A 19,638-nucleotide genomic window follows, 5' to 3' on the forward strand; every position below is an offset into this window, starting at 1 on the left:
TCTGAAACGGGACTAAAACACTGTCTGTTTTGACTCTGTCTAGCAGTTTGAAACTGATTTTTAAACTAATTCTCCTGCTGAAGGCTTTCTCAGCCCAGCTGAGGGCGAGAAGGAAAACAAGCTATATCAAACTACAACTGATGATCCTTCCACGTCTTTCTAACTTTAGTGAAGTCACTCAAAACTCTGCTCGAGTGTGTGATAACTAAGTTTTAATTGGATTTCACAAATGTGGGCTTCCTTTCTTCGCAATTAATCTGGTACCACTCAGGGTTCTGTAGCCGCCATTAATAACTCCCAATTGTTTTACGGCAGCTAAAACTCTAAATGAAAATGGAAATTCTTCCCAAACTCAGGAAAAATGTCCAACATTAACAGAAGTGAAACACATTACTCCTGCAGGATCTATGCTAACATTTCACAAAGGCAGCAGTAGAACGTCTCTGGTCACGCTCAAGATTAAAAACACAATTTTGCCTTCCTACAGGGTTGGAGCCGTTATTATATTTTCGCCTGTGATCGTGGTGTGTACAATATCCCAGCATAAACAAATTAACAATTCAAATAGTCATTGAAATGGGCTGAAGCAGAAGTTGGATTTAATATATTTTGCATTGAAATCTACCGAAAAAACTGTAGGTGTGTTTGAACAGGCTGTATTACTGGACGAAATTTCTCCCTTGGAATCTGACTTTGACTGTTTAGACACAGTGAATTAAAAAGGGACAAAAAGAAGAGAGTAAACTCCCCTGGACTTTAAAAATATTACCTACATTATGTTTTAATTACACAGTAAATACTGAAACTATGGCTACAAATCTGGCCTGCTTACGTTCTGATCAGCCGAATTTGAAAGATGTCTGTTTTTCTAAAAAAAAAATAAAAAAATAAAACGATCATGGACGCATTAGAAATTAGTGACCTTCCCTATAGATGGACGTTCCTAAACATTTACCAGGAAGTGACCCAAAGTTGTCCCACCATAGCAGAAAGAAACACTGTAAAAACACATCAAAGATTCTCATGCTTGAATGATGAAGACAATATGAACTTGTCATATTGTCAGAGAGTCAGTTCATTATCATGTTATGGCTGATTACATATTGATTGGTTTGATTGTTTCATTAACACTTTGCAGTCTACCTCAGTTACTTGCTCTGTCTGCTTATTAATTAGCTGCTCAGTGATTTTATTATTTTCTGTTAAAAAGCTCATTGAGTGTTTAAACGCAAACCAGGCAGACAAAACTCTAAGAGGCTTCAGTGTGCTTATTGTCAAGAAATGTAATAATTCTCTAGAGCTTTTTCATGGTTGTTCACAACCAAAAAACTTTTTAAATCAGAGATCATATTTTTGCAATCAGCACTGTGTGCATGTCTGTCTATGAAACTGCTAACGTCCATCATAAACTTATTATTCAATTAAACGTTTTTATTATCATTATTATTTTATGTTTTATCATTATGCTTGTGCCACAATGTAGAAAGTTGTCGGTACCATCTGACAAAAAGTCTAATCAGAAATTGTGTGTTTCTCAGCTTTTTTTTTCTTCTTCTTCTTCTTTGAGCATGGAAAGAAAATCGAAGGTGAGGTGATCACTGGCTTTAACGTAAAATACAGTATTTTGGGGCCATAGGTCCATTATTACGCTGAACTCTGACAACTTTTTCAGAAGCCAATTTTAAACCTGTATTTTAAAGTTGTTGTTGAATGTGAGTTGTGACTCTTCAGGGTCTGTCACTTTCAGATGAAGAAGAAAAAAAGGTGAAACAGATTAACCGTTTGGCTCCCTGAAAATGCAGCTCGGGTTACACTTTGTTTCATCTGTACATTTTCTGATCTCTGCAGAAGAAACATAAAATGCTCTAAAATATTTTTGTCACTCTTAAGTACCTCCAAACCATTACATGTCAATGGCAGACTATCTGAGTAAATACAAATGAGGTGAAGTTCAGTTAATTCCACCATGAAGAAATGAAAGAAGCATGGCTACACAGATCTCTGTCCTATTTGTGGTTGGACTTGTGATAACACTGATTATGTCCATTCCCTGACATCAGACAAATCACTTGTAATTGTTTAGTACATCTTTAATTGGCCATCTAGGTTATGATCTCATCACTTCATGGCCTTGCTGCTCAACATGTCACAGCGTATCGCTATCCCCTAAAATACAAGAAGCCTAATTGACATTGTACAAGTCCTGCTCTGCGTGGGCCTCAGATACTGGCCATGTCCCCCAAGCCACAACATATATGACCCCATAAAGGCACCAAAGTGCTAGAGGTGCAGAAAAAAAATATCAGACCAAGTGACTGTCCACCAACAAGTGCCACAAAGGCAGGCCTGGCGGTATGGGCGCCTCTGGAGGAGTGTCAGAGATTTTGACATCTTGAAGAACAGTATGATGTCACTGGTTTGCAGCCATCCATGATGAACAAAAGTGCATAGGGGTGGGTAGCAAGGCATTGATTAACATAGATCTCCATACAAGAGAAAGTAAAGAAATCTATTAGTTTTGCAAACATATTGCCATACCACAGGCATTACAAGTATATTATTTCCCTTAAAAAAAAAGTATATATATTGTTCTCCAAATTGTTAATCTAATGATAATTTTGTCACATTTTGAAACCATAATGACCCCTTAGCAAAGCATCCTACAAAACACAAAAAACAAATGGAAAGAAGAGACCCGTACTAGGCTTTGCACCATCTGATTGGAAATTCAAGGACTTCTAAGCAGGCTTTGAGTTATAGGATCTAACCGTCAATAGAAACTTAATCTAAGCCAATATCCCTTGTGCTCGACTTAAATGAGAAAACAATGAGCGCACAGTTAACCAGGTTTGTTCGCTGGCTGAGGAGTAGGAGGAAAGGTGCAAAATAATTAAAATTGTAATCCTTCCAAATCATCACTCATGGCTGTAGTTTTGTCTAAAGCATGTCTCATAGCTGACTAAAGTATTCTATTGACGACCGGCGTTGGAAACCACAGCATTAATGGATAGTGTACACAAACCAAAGATCGTGTTGCAAGCATTTTGTCTCCCTCTAGTGGTTTTGAGGTGTAAACGACCTGTGGCTCAGATCTTCATTGGGCTCAATTTGGAATACGTGAATAATGGATTTGATTACAATGATCCCCGATGTCACAGAAAATGTTTATCATACCTATTTATATGCCAGTTGTATGTGCTGTATTTATACAAAGGAAATTTGGATAGTCTCTCTGAGTGAACTGGGAGCTGAACCAGAATGCGAGGCGTCCTTTTCAGAGTTCCAGTAACTGAGCTACTGCGCTCACCTGAAGACTATAAGTCACTGTTGGAGTCCAAGGTGGCCTGGAACATGATGACCAGCAACAGAAATAAACAGACGGATTGTAGTTTGAGAAGCCATCTGAAGTAAAATGACTGATGGGAAGCTAAAATGAATAGACGGAGGAAGAGGCTAGCGGCGGCAGCAGGGAGTCGTGCAGGAGCAGCACATGAAACCCAGAGTGCATCTGACGATTTTGCAACTTAAAACGACCAGCTATGTTATTCAGGTACTTTTGGTATATTATACAAAATGTGAGAAAGTTCACATGTGAAGCAGAAAAAAGCTCACTGACTGTCATTAACTATCTTGCAAGCTTTTGACACAAGGCGTGATCTCATGGTTTAGCTTTTTATTGATAACTAATGTGTCAGTTTAAAATATGCAATTATAGATCAAAGTAAAAATTGAGTTCCTGACTCTCCTGGCTGTTGTGAGAGCAGTTTGATACTGAGAACTCATTTTCCCACCGTGTAAGGATGAGGCATCAGCATTCAAAGTGATTGCAGAATATTTTTTTTTCCTCCTTGTCTCTGATGGAGGACTCTGCCAGGAGTGATGAATTTCCCAGCAGAGGCCTCTTAAATCTGTCTCTATCTCTCCCCCTCCACCCTTCCTCCCCTCCTCCACAACCCCGTGTTCCGTCCTGGGTGAGCACTTCAGCAGACCGGCTGATTGATGGGTGTAATGGTCTGTCTGTGGACACGGCATCCCTCCATCCCAACCGGGCTATTCCGACCTGGTTAGAGAACCGGCTGCTCACCTGCCTGTTTGACTCAGCCTGAAATTTGAGGAGAGATGAGAAACCACGGGCAGAAACGCAAACTGGTGGTGAAACGAAGTAGAAAATGTGTAAATGGGACGTTACCGAATTTGGTTACTATTTCATACTTAACGAAAACCCACAACTCTGAATTTGGAGAACGTTCATCTTTGAATTGTGTAATTGCAGGTGGTATTTAGGTCAAACTTTCTATCCCATATCTGTTTTGTTCCTAATGTATTCCCCCAATTCTTGAAGCTACTTTGTCATTGAGGATGCAAAGTCATTAAGTGATTCAGTCATTAAAAACAGTTTTGCTTTGACTTTAATTACATGCAGATTACAGAATAGAGCAGAAGATGAGTGTTCAGTAACGTAAGGGCGGCACTGATCTGTCGTCCCATAGACTACCGAGGCAAAAAAAAACCCAACAAAAATAACTGTTGTTTACTGGTCTATCCATGTCCCAGACCTCATCCATGGTCACAGGATGTGGATCGTAACTTAAAAGAACGAGGTCGTGGTTAGAAGCAGCTAAAATTTGGGTTGGGTCTCACCATCAGTCATCAAAAAATAGATTTAAAAACCAACATTTTAGAATTTAGATTTTAAAATGTTGGTCTATTAATGCACTGGCCGGTCCAGGTTCAAAATACAATTCTGAGTTGCTTGTCAAGCATGCATGCTCCTCCACTCTGGAGCAAACTCCCCGAAAACATAAGATGTGCAGGAGATTTTCAGTCCTTTAAATCAGGACTAAAAAAATACTCTAGTTTGCTGCAGCCAGCTTGCTGACCAAACAGAATTTGACAATTGTTTACTCAAGTAGCCATGTGGTTCAATCGGCTGTTAAAGGAAGGTAATTCTTAAAGCAGTACCATCTGAGGGATTGGAGATCATAAATGTCCTTCTTCTTCCTCCAGGTTTCCTGAGTGATTTCATTATAATCCGAACTGATAGGGGAGAAAAACGCAAGAATCTTCCCATTGTTTCCTGAGGAACATTATTTTGATTCGGCTCAATGATTTTCTTCCACGGTGGATCACGTACTCTATTCTACTGTAAGAACAAGGCTTGCCAATCCAATCCTCTTCAGTCAGACATTCGAAACCTTTTTTGTGTGTATGTGTGTGTGTTTTTGCCGCAGAGATTAGATGTGTTGATTTAGTCTGAAGGAAAAAAAGCCAAATTTTATGCTGTCTTTAATCAAAGGAGACACTCAGGACGTGTAACAGTAAGTACAGTGTATCAGAGGTGAGGAGCGCAGGTGCACGGCGGTGACTGAACTGACTGGAAAGAAACGAGTTCTGAGTCTTTTTGACCCAGAGTTTGTGAAGTTTCAGGAGCTGCTGCGAGGCGAAATGGGTTTCGTCCTGATGAATGAGATGCAGCGCGGCTCGCGTTGTGCGTCATGCTGCTGCCGTTTAATTGTTTGTCTCCGCACCTGCTCAGGCTTCGGCTTTATTTTTTTCCCCATTAACACTGGAACACAAACACAAAAGCATTCGTAAAGTGCACCTCCGGAGCATCCATGTGTTTGTTAGCGAGACGTCGCACTCCGCGTCTCCTCCTCGCTGCTTATTTAATCCCTTCCCCGTCTTATTCCAGCTTTCTAGTTTCTGGGAGGCAACAAACAGATCGATTGAGAGCCGCGGGTTTGACTTTAAAAAGTAACAATGTTTTGAACTGGAATGAAAATGACTGGGATTTTTTTATTTTATTTTTTTTTAAAGTGCCGGTCTTGCTTTGTTTTTTATTGATTCGGTTTTTTTTTTTTTTATCTTTCTTTTTCATGCAGTGGTTAATTTTGGATGTGTGGGGAAGAAGCAAGGTGAGCAAGAAATATTAGACATTACCCAACCTTCCTTCATAATCCACAGCAGCATCATGAGCAGCTCCACTTCTCTCACAATGTAAATATTAAACCTCTCTGTTATAGATCTGAGGTTAAAGTACTAATGAGGACAGATTTGTATCTTTTTTTTTCTTTAAGAGAAAAGAAAACACAGTAACTCCCACTTGTTTTGTTTGTAGTAACACAAACCTCTCAAACAAAAATGTGATAGAAATGATATAATCCATATCTGGACATCTCCTTCATGTAGAACCTGGGAAAAGTATTCACATCCCTACAGTGCTCTCCAAATATTCTGAAAAATGTGGCCTGCGTTTGTGATCATCGCTCTCAAGTCTAGCTCAAGATTCATCTATTACAGACCTCTTTGTTGCAAACATATTTTAGTGTCACAAAATGCCAGGCATTGTAAGCCTATAGTTGAAGTTGCTGTATTATTATTATTTTCCTTATAGCGTAGACGTCTGTTTGAAAGTTTTCATTTTTGAATATCAAATAACAAACGGAGTCATCGTTCAGAGTGAAAATCTGTGTTGAGGTCGCGGCGAAAGGGTTTGCCTCTTAGTATTTTTATGGCTCAATTCTCGTTCTAGTCTGTTGTGATGTTTCCCTCTCTCCTCCGTCACATCTCTCCTTTCCTTTAAAGGTTATATCTTCTGTGATTTCAATCCTTCCGTGTTGAATGTCGGCACTCACGGTGTCTCCTCCGCCTCCGCACGTCAGGTTTTGCCCTGTGACTGCTCTGCTGTAAAGGGCGGCAGTGTTTTCTGTTTTTTTTTTTTTTTTAAGAAGTGAGCGCGTTTGCTTCTCTGCACAAATGCACGAAAGTCGCGGTCGATTTCCCCCCATCCCCCCGCTTTTATCTGCCGAGCAAACTCGAGGCTTTATCGTCAATCGATGACTCCGCAGATAGTTCTGGGAGCTGAAACAAAAAGCTGAGTGATGCTCAGGTACATGAACTTAAATCCAACTGTCTGGCAAGAGGCTTCGGGTGGCCGTGAGTTCTTTTGTTATGCAGGGAAGATGAGTCTGATAGGTAGACAAACAACTCTTAGGATTAGAAAAGGAGCACAGAATTTCACTGGGTCAAAACAGTGGTGGCTTTTCTTTCGAGGTTTTATACATCGGTGTTTATTGTTGTGTTTTTTTTGTTTTTTTTTTTGCTACTGTTACAGGTTAGGCGGACTTGACATTCCCACAATATTTCTTCAATAAAAGTATTGAAGTTGTGTTGGTCACTCTGGCTGGGACAGGACGGGTTCTAGGCAGGCCTTAAAGTCTGGATGTAGTCTCTGATAAACACTGCTTTGTGGGGAAGATCTTTCTTTATTTGTCATAATAAAGAAAACATGAGAAAACAAGCATGTTGGTGACAAAAATCACTCACTTTTTTCATTGGTTTCTTATTTAAGCTTTCTCATTGCAATACTGTACAACACCGACAGTATTCTGTCTCTTTCACTGTCCAAACTTTATAGAATACCACAATATTAACACAATATATACCAGGTTAATTAGTCAGACTGTATGCTCTGGAAAAGTCACAACTTGCCAATGTGTCTTATTGGCTAATAAGAGGAATAGGAGTACTCATTTAGTTTGCACTCCATTACATTCTGTCATTTGTGTTGAGAAATGAGCTGGCTGACCAGCAGTGTACAGCTGCTTCTAATTTGCCTTGATAAAAAACAAACAAAAAAATACTAGTTTTCTGATGTGTAGAAACGCAACTAATTTTAAATAAACATAAGAACATGTTTGGATTTATTGCAAGTTATCCAAACGTCGCATTCTCTGACCTTGAGGGGAGTATGCTGGGATGTTCACCACTGGGAACTTTGCCAGTTCTCTTAACTCTTGTCCTCTTTCTCATTGTGCAATGATGGACTTCATATTGTGTAAGTGGCCCTGTAGCCCCTCCTGATTATTGTAATGTTTTTTGTTTTTTTTGGGGGGGGGGGGTTCCACTTGGCATCATGTTAAGACACATGCGTGTATTTGACCTTAAAAAGTTCACATAGTATTTCATTCTGAATTTTAGTGGCGGTAGTTCACTGTAACACTCACTGGTAGTTCCATAGAGGGAAATCTGTGTTTCATGTGTAAGCAAATTGTCATAATTAGCTTTTCTCTGTGAGAATTTGTAATAGAAACTGAAGCTAAAAATAGGCAATCAGACAAGATAAAGAAGACGATAGTTTTACTCAGTTTCACGCCGTTTTGCAGACTTTCCTCTTCTTTGGTTTCCTGGACTGAGATCATCAAAACTTAATTTCTCAAACTAAATGGTTTTTCTCATTTTAGATGGTGCGAACCCCTGGGGACAATCATAGGGAGTGAACAAGTTCTTGTTACTGTAGCAAACAGCTCAGGATTTTTTTTATTTATTTATTTATTTTTTATGTAGCATAACACAAACATGGTTCCTGTGGGTTTTTATTAGATTTGCTTCAGTTGCAGCAAATAAACGCACTGCATTGCTTTGTAATGACTTTCTCATGTTTTACTGTGTGCACCGAACTTCATCTTCTTCCATTCTGGCTACAGACATCTGTGTTTTCAGCACTTTCTAAATCAAGGATATTGGTTCATTATGTGCACCTTCTGCATTTAAAGACTGCATCGGTTGTGTCGGGAGCCTCGACGTGTCATGCAATCTCTTTTTTTGCGCAACGACTCTAACAATGCAATCACGGAGGTGGAGCGAAATCCCTCTGCAAAACGTTCCTTTCGGCGTGCAGGTAAAGTCCCTGACATGTACGAGCTCAGCAGGAGAGCGACTTTTGTATAAATTAAAAAGCTGAGAAAGTCAAACTTCACAGCAGAGTCGCATGACAACAATGTGGAAACAAGTGGAGCCTGGCAGCTCTGTCTGTTATGAGCGTAGTTTGAAAAGGGCACTGCTCTTCATCTGCTGCGACCAATTACAGCGGCGTTCTCCTCTTAGGTTACAACTTCCAGCGTCGGCAGAGCAGGTGTCAGGAGCGTGACAGCTTGTGCACACGGGAACAAAAGAGACGGAAAATAAATGGATGTACTTGAAAAACGGATTGTGCCTAGATTTACCTTTACTACACTTATTCAACTTAAAAAAAACAAAACAAATCTGTTAATATTTTTCTATGCTAAATTGTACTGCGCTGTACTGAAGGATGTTATACTGTCTTATTGTATTCGTTAAATGACCCAATGAAAACACATTCTCGGGTTTCTCCACCATAATTATCAGAGGCGGTTTTCCACATAATTGTCCCTTGTTTCACAGCAAACTCAGGAGAGTATTTGTTACTGAAAGTATCAATTTTGCTCTCATCTAAAGAAAGCATAGTTCCAGGTAAAGTCCCAGCTGAATTTGGTGTTTTCCACTTCACGTGGTTGCCTTGGTTTTTGTGGTTTGTTTTCTTTATATCCTTTTAATTTACTGCTCAATCTGTAGCTATGGGTAAGTTTAGTCAAGGAGCTTTTTCCTGGCTTTTAAAGATCAACACACATCTGAATGTTTGTTTGTCTTTCTAATGTAAAGTTGATTGATCATTAAGCAGAGGTTTGTAGACACTGAAAAGAAAGTTTTTTTTAAAGAATAAAACTCGTCCCATTTTCTTTTAACAGGTTATTTTTGAGCAACCACACCAGTAAATAATAATAATAACAAAAAAAACTATGATAATTTACAGTTGTCATGGTAACATAAAAACCCAAGCTGTCTTTGTGAACACAATCAGTTGCACTCGGCATAATCACCAAAACTCCATCAAAGAAGTGAAATGTTGTGCTATGATGGGAAAGTGTTGACGTCCATCCTAAGCCAATCTTAAGCTTCAGGAAAAATGGCAATTAGACATTTAAAGCAATTTTTAATATTTTTTTCTGAAATGCATCTATGTGTGAATTAGGAGCCAACATGTAGTCTGCAACTCATTTTAAATAAGTCTGTGCACTACAGTCGTCCTTTTTAAAGCTCGGGTCTCTTTTATCACTAGATAATCTTGGCTGCGACATGTCAATACTTTGGTTGTCTGTCGCCAAAAGAATATTTATTTCAATCCACTGCCAACAGTCCAATTCATCTTAGACACATGAACAGAAACAAACTATGAAAATGATGCATGTCTCTTCAAGATGGAGTTTAATTCAGGGATTTTAGAGGAAGCAAAATGTGACTTGGCAGGTTTGGGTTATAAAATAAATGTCCCAAGCTTTGAATACCTCCAAGCTGTTTGGCTCCACTGTAAACGTAAGATATGTCCAAAAGCCTAAACTGGGAAGCCAGGAGGGGAGAGCTTTAAACGGAGAAGCGATCAAGTTGACCCATGGTAACTCTGGTGGAGCAACAGGGATCCACAGCTTTGGTGGGGTAGTCTTTCTACTGGAGAAGGACTATTAGCTGTAGTTAATAGTAGTTTACAGTAAGCCATGTGGAAGAAGGAACTCTGGTCAGACGAGACCAAAACTCAACCATTTGCGTTTCCTGTACAGCAGTGTTTGGACAATCCGTAACACTGCGCATCATCATTCCACAGATGTAACATGGTGGTGGCATCATTATGCTGTGGGGATGGTTTTCTTAATCAAAGACAGGGAGCATGGTTGAGATTATGGGAAGCCGAATGAAGCCGAAGACAGGAGAATCCTGGAAGAAAACCTGTTAGAAGATTTTAAGATTTAAAAGCCAAACACCTGGGGAGCTAAGCACAAATGTCCAGCATTATCTAAGGTCATCTTCATTTTCAAAAATATATAACTTAATGTTTTACTTCACAATGATGCTTTTTGTTGTGTTGGTACATCGCATAAGACCTGAAGAAAAACTGTTGAACTTTGAGGATATGATGTTATAAACTGTGGAAATAACTTTGGAAGGCGATGCATAGAGGGGCAGAACTGGTGTCACGTTTATCTTTCTGCTGCCCCCAGCGAAAGAATTTTGATCAGCAGCAATAAACACCTGAACTCCTAAATAGAGCATCAATATAACCGTACTGCTGCTGGTGTACACCAGTAATGCTGTACAGCATTACTGCTGTACACCAGCATTACATCCTAAGGTTACCCCCAGAGATGAAACCGAGACCATTACACGTAGTAATGGTCTCGGTTTCATCAGCCTAAACTGTAAGTGACCAGCAGGAAGGGGCTAACAAGGACGCGTTTCAGCAGTTTGGTAATTAGGACCACGTGCGCATCATGTTCTCGTCATAAGGATTAATATCATCCGAAGAAATTGTTTAGTATGAATAATGGAGTGGGCATATTTAATTTATATAGCTCTGCCCTCGCGCTGTTTATGGATGTAAAAGGAATCGGGCTGGACTGACGGCTCTCCTGAAGCGCCTTTGCATATGCTAGGCTATTCGTATGCTAAGTAGAGTCGTTAACGCCTCTAGCCCGCACCGCCACTCCCCCCCTCCAAGGATTCCGCAATCGACAGATTTCGACTCCCTTGAGTGAAAATGTAAACTGTCGATTGCTGTCGATATCTGTCGCTGACTAGCTGCATTTGCGTCAGAATACAGGGTCAAAAATCCCACTTTTCGTCCTGTGCATGTTCTTAATAAAACATGAGAGCTCTTAAGCATCAACATGTGGAACGTGAGCAAAGTCCGTCTTTCGTTTCCGCTCCGGTTCTGGGAGCCGGCCTCGTCCCGGCCCCCTCAGACGGCGGGCTGATAGGTTCGCGGCGGCGCCCGTAAAACTGCGTGCCCGCTCTTTGATTGGCTTCATTTACATAGCACCTTGGCAGGGGAGCGGGAGCCGAGCAGCGAGGGGCGTTGGTGAGGCCCGCATTAGCATTTCACACGCTCCACGCGTCGGCATCGCATTCCGATCACGCAGCAGCACCCTGGCAGTTAAATTATACATCATCCTGGTTAGCGAGAGACTTGTTGATGTGCGGGTTCGTCTGCATGAATGTTGAGATTCTGAGGATAACGCGCTGAGACAAGCTGCATGTATGTGAGAGGCGCATGGAGACGGAATGAATCATCCAGCACATCATCACATCACTCATTTTGTTTGTGCGTGTGTGTGTGTGTGTGTTAGAGGAGTGAATTTATAGGCCCCCAAAACTACAAACCATAATATAAACTTTAATGCAGATCTAAGTGGCCAACTGTAGATTGAAAATGACCTGTCAGAGAAAAATAAAAAATAAAAAATTACTTCTCAGCTGAAACCAAGCAAATCATGAATCTGCACCATCATCTCTACACCATTATATCCTGTAATCCTGCATCTTCTCATGGAAGCTGCAGGAAGGAATAGTTTCCTCTGTGGAAAGCACAGGTGGATAACAGCAATGAAGAAATATATGTCTGTGAAGGTAAATAACAATAAACCCAGTGGTTGCTGTTTTATTACCACCTTTTTTTTTTTTGAGAAAATGTGGGAGAATCTATTTTTCATGGTGAAGAATGCTAATGATTTGGAAACAAGCAGCTAGATGTTCCTAAGGTTACCCCCGGAGATAAATTATCCATAAAACTCTAGTTACAGTCGGGATAAAGCAAGTATTAAACACCGCCAGTGTTGTTCTGGTAAGAAAAAAAAAAGTTTTTCTAATGCAGCTGTTGAAACGACATTTACATCAAATATTTCTAACAACACGACTAATCCACACTTACAAAGAAGTCAAAGGAAATTAGTCATTAGGCTAAATTATGTACAAAAAAAGGGAATGACGCATGGAATAACTGATAACAATGATTACTCAAGTCATTTTTCCATTCTTTCCTTCGTTGTTAGCCCAACATTTTCATATTACCCCCCGCCCCCCACCCAACCCGCCAAACCTTCCTGTGATTGCATTTGTGTGTGTTTTTAGTATTTTAATATCGACCCTTCACAGAGTTTAAAGTAGGTCAGTGTGACTGACATAATGTGTTGACTTCTGGTTTCTGAAGCTGAAAATAATCACTATCATAATTTTTAAATAAGTAAATCTCTGTGTGTAAGCGGCTCTTTTACTGGTCAATACTGATCAAAAATCCATGCAAACAGTCAAAAACACACATTTCTGTTACAAAATGATTCATTATTCAATTAGGTGACTCTACCACAGATTATATCATTCAGTTTGCTGAACCAGATGGACATCTGTAACAGGATAACCTCCCTTCAGGACTGACTTTGAACACCATGGTGTTATTGGCGATGTCTACCTAACATAAAGTCACCAGTGAGTGTAAAGAGAAACTTTAGGTGGTGTAACATGACACCAAACTCGCTCTCCGGATGTGGAAAACCACGGCGTTCAACTTTAAACCAGGTGAAAACTGTGTGTAGCTCCAGTTCTGGTTAAGCAGTGGAACCACAACAGGCGAAAAGCTCCCTGCATTTTTATAGTAGATGAATGTTGGAAATAAACTGAAGTCAAGAGATGTTTCATTTTAAAATAAGTCCTCAGGTACTGCAGAAGTGGAAGCAGCAGACGGAGAAATGATTTCCTGTGTGTGTTCCATGGATATCCAATACAGAGAGGCTTTCCAAAGCTAAAATGTCACACCTGTCATCGCCTGTGAGGATAAGAAGGCTCAATTATCCCTCCTAATACACCCACCACTCGTTCTTTTCATCCTTTCATTCTCCGCGTTTCTTCTGTTGTCTCATCTCTCTCTGCCCCCACTTTGTTCCTTCCAGTATTTTCACATCCGTACAGTTAATTAACGAGATCTTCCCCCCACGGTCTGTTGATCTATGAGCTTGGCTAGCAAGTAGACACATTCCGCTGCAGATCTTAATATATTTGGCATCACAGTAAAAGGGATTGTTGCCATCGCTTTTCTTGATGTCACCGGCTGTTTGTTTTTTTTAGTTGTTTTTTTTTTTTTAAACCTCAACCAAGTATTTATTAGAAAAGGAAAAATAGCTACTCTTATCCAGCAGATTCTGATATGATGCATTTAGGCCATAAATGCAGAGGCGTCAAACTCATTTTTCTTTTTGGACCATATCAAAAATCTGAATTTTCTTAAAGGGCCGGTTGTGCCAGAATCTATTGATGGAACCCATAAAACTGTTAAAATATCAATAGATATATGTTGGTTTCAACATCCCAGAAGTGTTCCTAGAAATGAAATAATAATTGTCTTGATTGATTTTGTGGGGTTTTTTTTATAGATGTATAAAGATAGTTTTTTTCCAACTGAGAAGTGTTTCATCCCAAGCATTTTCAGTTTCTGCATCAAAATGTCCATTTAAATAATTTACATGTAGAAAAAATAAAAAAATCAGCTGAAAAGGAGTACATTTGTGGATGTTCGGTCTGCAGCAAACCTTTGCTCTGCAACAAGTTAAGGTTGTTTTCACCCTTGGAGATTAATGACCGTGTGTGTAATTTTAGTCTCTGTCCAGGCAGCCATTGATTTCATCTGATTTTGTGCCAGAGAAACACAAACAGCTGCTTATTTGTCATGTTGCAAGGATAGTTGTTAGAATTCTAACAATTAAAATTTGGTCAGAAAACAGCAACAAAAAAACGCTATTTAGTCTCTTCTGTGAATATTTATTTGATGAAATAATTTCAGGAAAGACATATTTCCAAGATTTTTTATTTTTTTCTTCTCGTCTCTTAAAGCCCGAGGGCCTGCCAACCTCAGCTGGCAAGGATTCCCGCCTGATAAAAATTCATGCTGAAAAATTTATCGACATTCCTTCTGCAGGGCTTGCAAATATCAGCAATGTTTGCCGCGTCTGGACATGATGCAAATATTAGGCATCGCTGGCCTTTAAGGTATTTGCACTGTACGTGAAAGACAACAGTCGTGTCGTGTGAATCCAAATTGAATCTCTTGGCCGAAGGTTCACCTGCTCCGGGTCTTCAGCGGGGAGAGGTCAGCGTGACGCTGACGAGCAGAGATAAGTGCGAGCAGCGCGTCCACCCCCACCCCCCCACCCCCCACGGTGCCTTGCTCAAAGTGGCTGAGGAGAAATTGAACTGTCGCTGGCGAGCAGCAGCTCTTTAAATTGCTTCTACTTGTGGTGTTCAAGTGCTTGAGCTCAAGAAAAGGGCAGATTTTTTTTTTCCTTTCTCTCTTTTCAACAGAATTTTTTTTTTGGGGGGGCGGGGGAGTGAAGACAGAAACTCTGAGTGCTGAATTAGTTGCAGTATGTTGATTTAGGCTGTGGATGCCAACGCCACCTAGCCGATTCCACTGAGCACTTTACCTTTCAATGTGTTGCCGCCGAGTTCAGAAAAACGTAATTTTGAAGGAGTGGAAAAATTTCATGCCTTCTTTTGGGTTATTTCTTCCCATAAGAGGGCAAAGGGGTTTTTTTTGTTTGTTTTTATAGAATGTTGAACCGCTTATTGGATAAGAGATAAAAAAAAGTTCTAAAGTTAGATAAAATATTGCTTTTCCACGGGGCCTGCCTTCAGGTATTGCCTTTGTAATCAGCGGGGAAGGGTGAATCACAGGGCTGACTTTCAAATTTCATAAAACAGTTTCTCGTTTGTTCTGCGGGAGTAAACGTCCCTGCCGATTTTCTGGGAAGGAGTGGGAGGCAGGCTTTGAGTGACAGTTGGATCGATGGAAAGAAAATTTAAGGGAGAACAGAAATGGTGGTTATTGTCGGGCCGGAGATGTGGCGAAGGGGCCGGGGGGTGGGGGAGCACGGTAGATGAAATGGCCCAGGTGAAAAAAGAAAAATGAAAATAAAAAAAAGGTTTCAGGAGTATAGTGCGGCGGTGGGCGCTCGGAACAAGCTGGCTGTCAGTGCTAATAGACTAAGAAAGATGGAGGGAGGCTACAAAAAGTGAGAGATATTCAGGCCAAACAACCTGTCAGCTTCTCCAACGGTACAGAAACCAGCTCAGCTGCCATTTTATGAGCAGAAAGAGAAAGAAACGTATCTGAGAAAGAGTTTGAAAGATGCCTCAAATAAAAAAAAGAAAAAAAGAAGAAGCGATGCTGTCATGTTCAGACGCAGATGGTGCAGAGATTGAGCCAATGCTTTCTCAGAGGTTCAGTCACCTTCAATAGCTACAAAAACAAGAGCCACCTTTGTACGAGTCGGTTTTTCTTCGAGTCGTCTGTTTTCTCGCTGGCTGTGGGCCGGTTTAATGAGTCACAGTCATTTCAATAAATGCTGCTAATTCATAAAACTGCTGTCACATGGATTGTGGTCGGTTGTCACCATTTCAGCGGGTTGATGGCTAATGATGGCTGGGTTTGAAGAAATGCCGGTAGAGAGATGCTGGTCATCTTCATGTTGGGTTGACTATTCCAAACTTTGCCACAGAAATCTTATTCAAATTCAAAGTCAGTTCAGAAATACTTTATTAATCCCACAGTGAAATCAAAAGTTGTTGCAACTCATTCTTTTCGATTCTTCACAAAGACTTATTGAAGGTCATGATGGCTGCTGGCAGGAAAGATCTTCTGCAATGTATGTTTTTATTTTCAGTTATGTGTGTATAGAGGATATTGGTTTCTATGACAGGGCCAAGACCTTTATCATGCACCCATGTTAAGTTTTAAAATGTGAATGTAAAGATTGTCTTGAGATATGAACAGCTTTCTGGGCTCATAAGTTTTTGATATTGATATTGATTTTTTTTTTTTTTACATCTCATGTTCACCGTAAAATGTTCCCTATAAAGTTGGTGTTTGGGGTCAGGATGAATGTGTGCAGAGAAGCGTTTATAATTGTTAAGAAAAAAAAAATAATAAGAAAAGCTGCTTACTGCCTTTATTCTCTCTTTGTGCCGTTTATTGACACTTCTAAAGACATTCTCATTTGCTCGACTCTTTGTCGTCTCCCCAGATATCCGCGGCCTGCAGGGCTTCCTTGATCAGACGTCCCGTCAGGGCGTTGACGTTGCGTTGCAGAGGGTGGACAGGAACATCAGCAAAGTCTTCACCAACCTGTTCACCACCATGAGGACGGAGGAGCTGAATCGGTACCGGGACACGTTACGCAGAGCCATCCTTCTGCTCAGCCCGCAGGGGGCGCACACGTTCATCCAGCAGGTCGGTCTTCCACTTTTGTTTTCTTTAAAAGGACGCTGTGTTCTTGAGGACAAGTTGATGGTTGCTCACGCTACAAACATGTCCGTCTCCATTTTGCATGGATTCAAATGAGCTGAACGTGTGAGTGGACAGAATGTTTCCGGTACTTCCTGTTCCTGTTATGCTAGTGCGTTAACAGCACAGAGTTCACGAAGTTGGAATGTGCAACCTTGTGTTCTTGTATGCGTTTGACAGCGTCCACATGCAAAATGGAAAACAACAATACGTTTTTGCGCGTCGACATAAATGGAACTGATCAGGAGCAAACAAAAGGAAGATTTATTACGTTTCTTATGAATTGAACCGGGATAAATATGTCAAAAACAAATATTTCACAGCATTTTGAGCTGAACGGTGAAAACATTCATCCGTACCCACATGATGAATGACATCGCAAGATGATGAAACCCACTTTGCTGGTGCGAGTGATCCATGGAGGAGTTGCCATTTGAGTTTTTTCATCAGCATCCACAGAAAATGTTTCCTGGGTGTTTTGTTATATTGGAAAAGTGTCAAAAATGTTGCGCTGCAGCGTTTTGTGGGAACATAACAGATACGACAGGACAGTGTGAATACACATGAGCTAATCAGTATCTGTCACATCTCCGAAGCAGCGCCCCCTCAGCTTGCAGTGTCCCTTCCAATTCTAGCTCAGCGATGCACCAGCAATCCTCCGTCAAGCGGTCAAACGTGCTGCATGCATGTCTGCAGGCGGAAACAATCCGTCCTGTTCGTGGAACGAACATTAAACATTAAGTAGGGAGAGACAAAAGGGTGAGTGGAAAATAGAGCCACACGGGCACCAGAACAGGGCTGCTGTCGTTTTCTAACACCGCTGCTGTTCTGCAGCAGATTTGTTTATGATCTTTTCATTTGTTATAATAATCTAAGAACATGATGCAAATACCACTGCTCCTCCAACTGACCCCTGCTGTTTGTGTACATTAGCACACAATGATCAGTTAAATTAATAAGTCCCCAAAATGATGGAGAATGCAGAAAATGAAACGACTTTTAAAATAAAATTCTAATTTTTGCTATTTGTATCGAACACTGCTTGCAACATTAGGCGAGTGTTTGTTTCTGAGTCATTTCATGTTTTTGGTAATATCTTTTTTGTGATCAAAATCATGTTCTTATGCAATAATTTCACAAAATATTAAGAAGTGATGAAATAAAGTATTTAGGGTATAAACTGTAGCGGAGAAAATATGGAAAAACAGAGATTAAAAGGTAAAGTGAGCCCGTGTGTAAGAGAATGTGAGGCAAACAGGTTCTCTTTAGGAAAAAGAGCCAAAATTTGATTTCTCTGTAGGACTAACATTGCCAAAATTTAAATGGAGAACATCATTAAATAAATGGTTCTGTGAATTAATTGGTATTCCAAAAGAAAAAAAATAAAATAAATCAAACACTATTTGTAATATGTCTAGGCAGTGTTACTTTTTCACTTGAACTCATAGTAATGCATTTAGTGAAATATTTATATATATATTTTTTGTTTTTTCTTGTTTTTGTCCTGACATTTATAAAAGCAACAATGAGTTTTTAGTGGGAGCAGCCTGAAAACGGAACTTAGGGTATTTTAAAGGAACAAGCATGGAAGAGATCCATAAGAGGGAAACAAGAGTGCAAGATCCACAACAAGGTACATTAATAAACCAAAAGTGAGTGCTTGTAGTGGGAAGAGAAACTCTCAGCAGGGAATAAATGAGTGTTTAAGGAGATCAAGAGAGCGTGCATGAAAAATTGCTGTTTGTCTAGCATATCCGTCCATGTTTTTTCTGCTTTGCACATCTCGGATCAGTAATCATTTGTTCACCTGCCCAGTTAGTGTGCCTGTTTGCGTGCGTGAGCTGGTGTGTGTTTGCGTGCGTGTGTGTATGAGGGGGCCACCTGCAGTGACAGATGGAGCTGGTTTTGCCACAGACACCTTTCCAGAAGCTTTTGCAAATGAGCTGCTGTGTTTTGCTCAACATTTATGACCCGTTTCATTTTTCAGTGGAACTTCTGTCTGTGGATCAAACCGAAGTGTGCAGCTTTTAATTATTTACGCTGTTTTGTAGGAGTCTCAGAGTACTGCATTGTGGGCGAGCAAACTGTAGGAGGAGATGTTTAACTCTGGCATGTTGACGGGCGCTTATTTCTATTAAAATATGAATGATCTGTATAAATGTATGAACAAAACACAGGCTGAAATCCAGGTGTTCCTGTACAGGTGCTTCGTTGGATGACATGTTACATTGCTGCCTTGTTTTCCACTTTACATTTAGCTAACTTATGTTCTCTATGGCAGTTTTTGCTTAGAATAAATAAAGAATTGAGTTGATATTGCCCACACTCTTCTGTTACCAAGATTAGCTGATGGCTGATGCACCGCACTTTGCTTTAACGTCTGCTGTCTATAAAGCGAGTCTGACTTATTATGCGCATGACAATGCTGAAGGACAACCAGTCACAGCTAACGGCAACAAAAGCTCACACCCGCTGTCCAGCATGGCGAAGACAGAGTGACGGTTTGGAAATGTGTAGCAGAAACAGCAGCTGTAGGAGGAGATGTTTGAGGCAAAGATCCAGGCAAAGTCCAGACGTCAACATGTCTGAAATGATTTGCTCATCAGCAAACTTCAAGGAAATGAAGCATCGTTGGAAAACTACTAAACTATGATATGAGAGAGTAGTACTAAGAGTTT

The 19,638-nt window shown here is 40.4% G+C and overlaps 1 protein-coding gene across 1 annotated transcript in view; it reads left to right on the forward strand.

The window, feature by feature from the left end:
- The window catches only part of grid1b (glutamate receptor, ionotropic, delta 1b), a 437,216-nt gene that overhangs the window by 284,531 nt on the left and 133,047 nt on the right, over nucleotides 1-19,638 (forward strand). The window contains exon 5 of the mRNA XM_081601023.1: nucleotides 16,701-16,906. Coding sequence (XP_081457149.1) covers nucleotides 16,701-16,906 — 206 coding nt within the window. The remainder of the gene's footprint in view (nucleotides 1-16,700; nucleotides 16,907-19,638) is intronic.

This window comes from Poecilia reticulata, chromosome 19, assembly GCF_904066995.2.
Source record: "Poecilia reticulata chromosome 19, P_reticulata-male-v2, whole genome shotgun sequence".
NCBI lineage: Eukaryota > Metazoa > Chordata > Actinopteri > Cyprinodontiformes > Poeciliidae > Poecilia > Poecilia reticulata.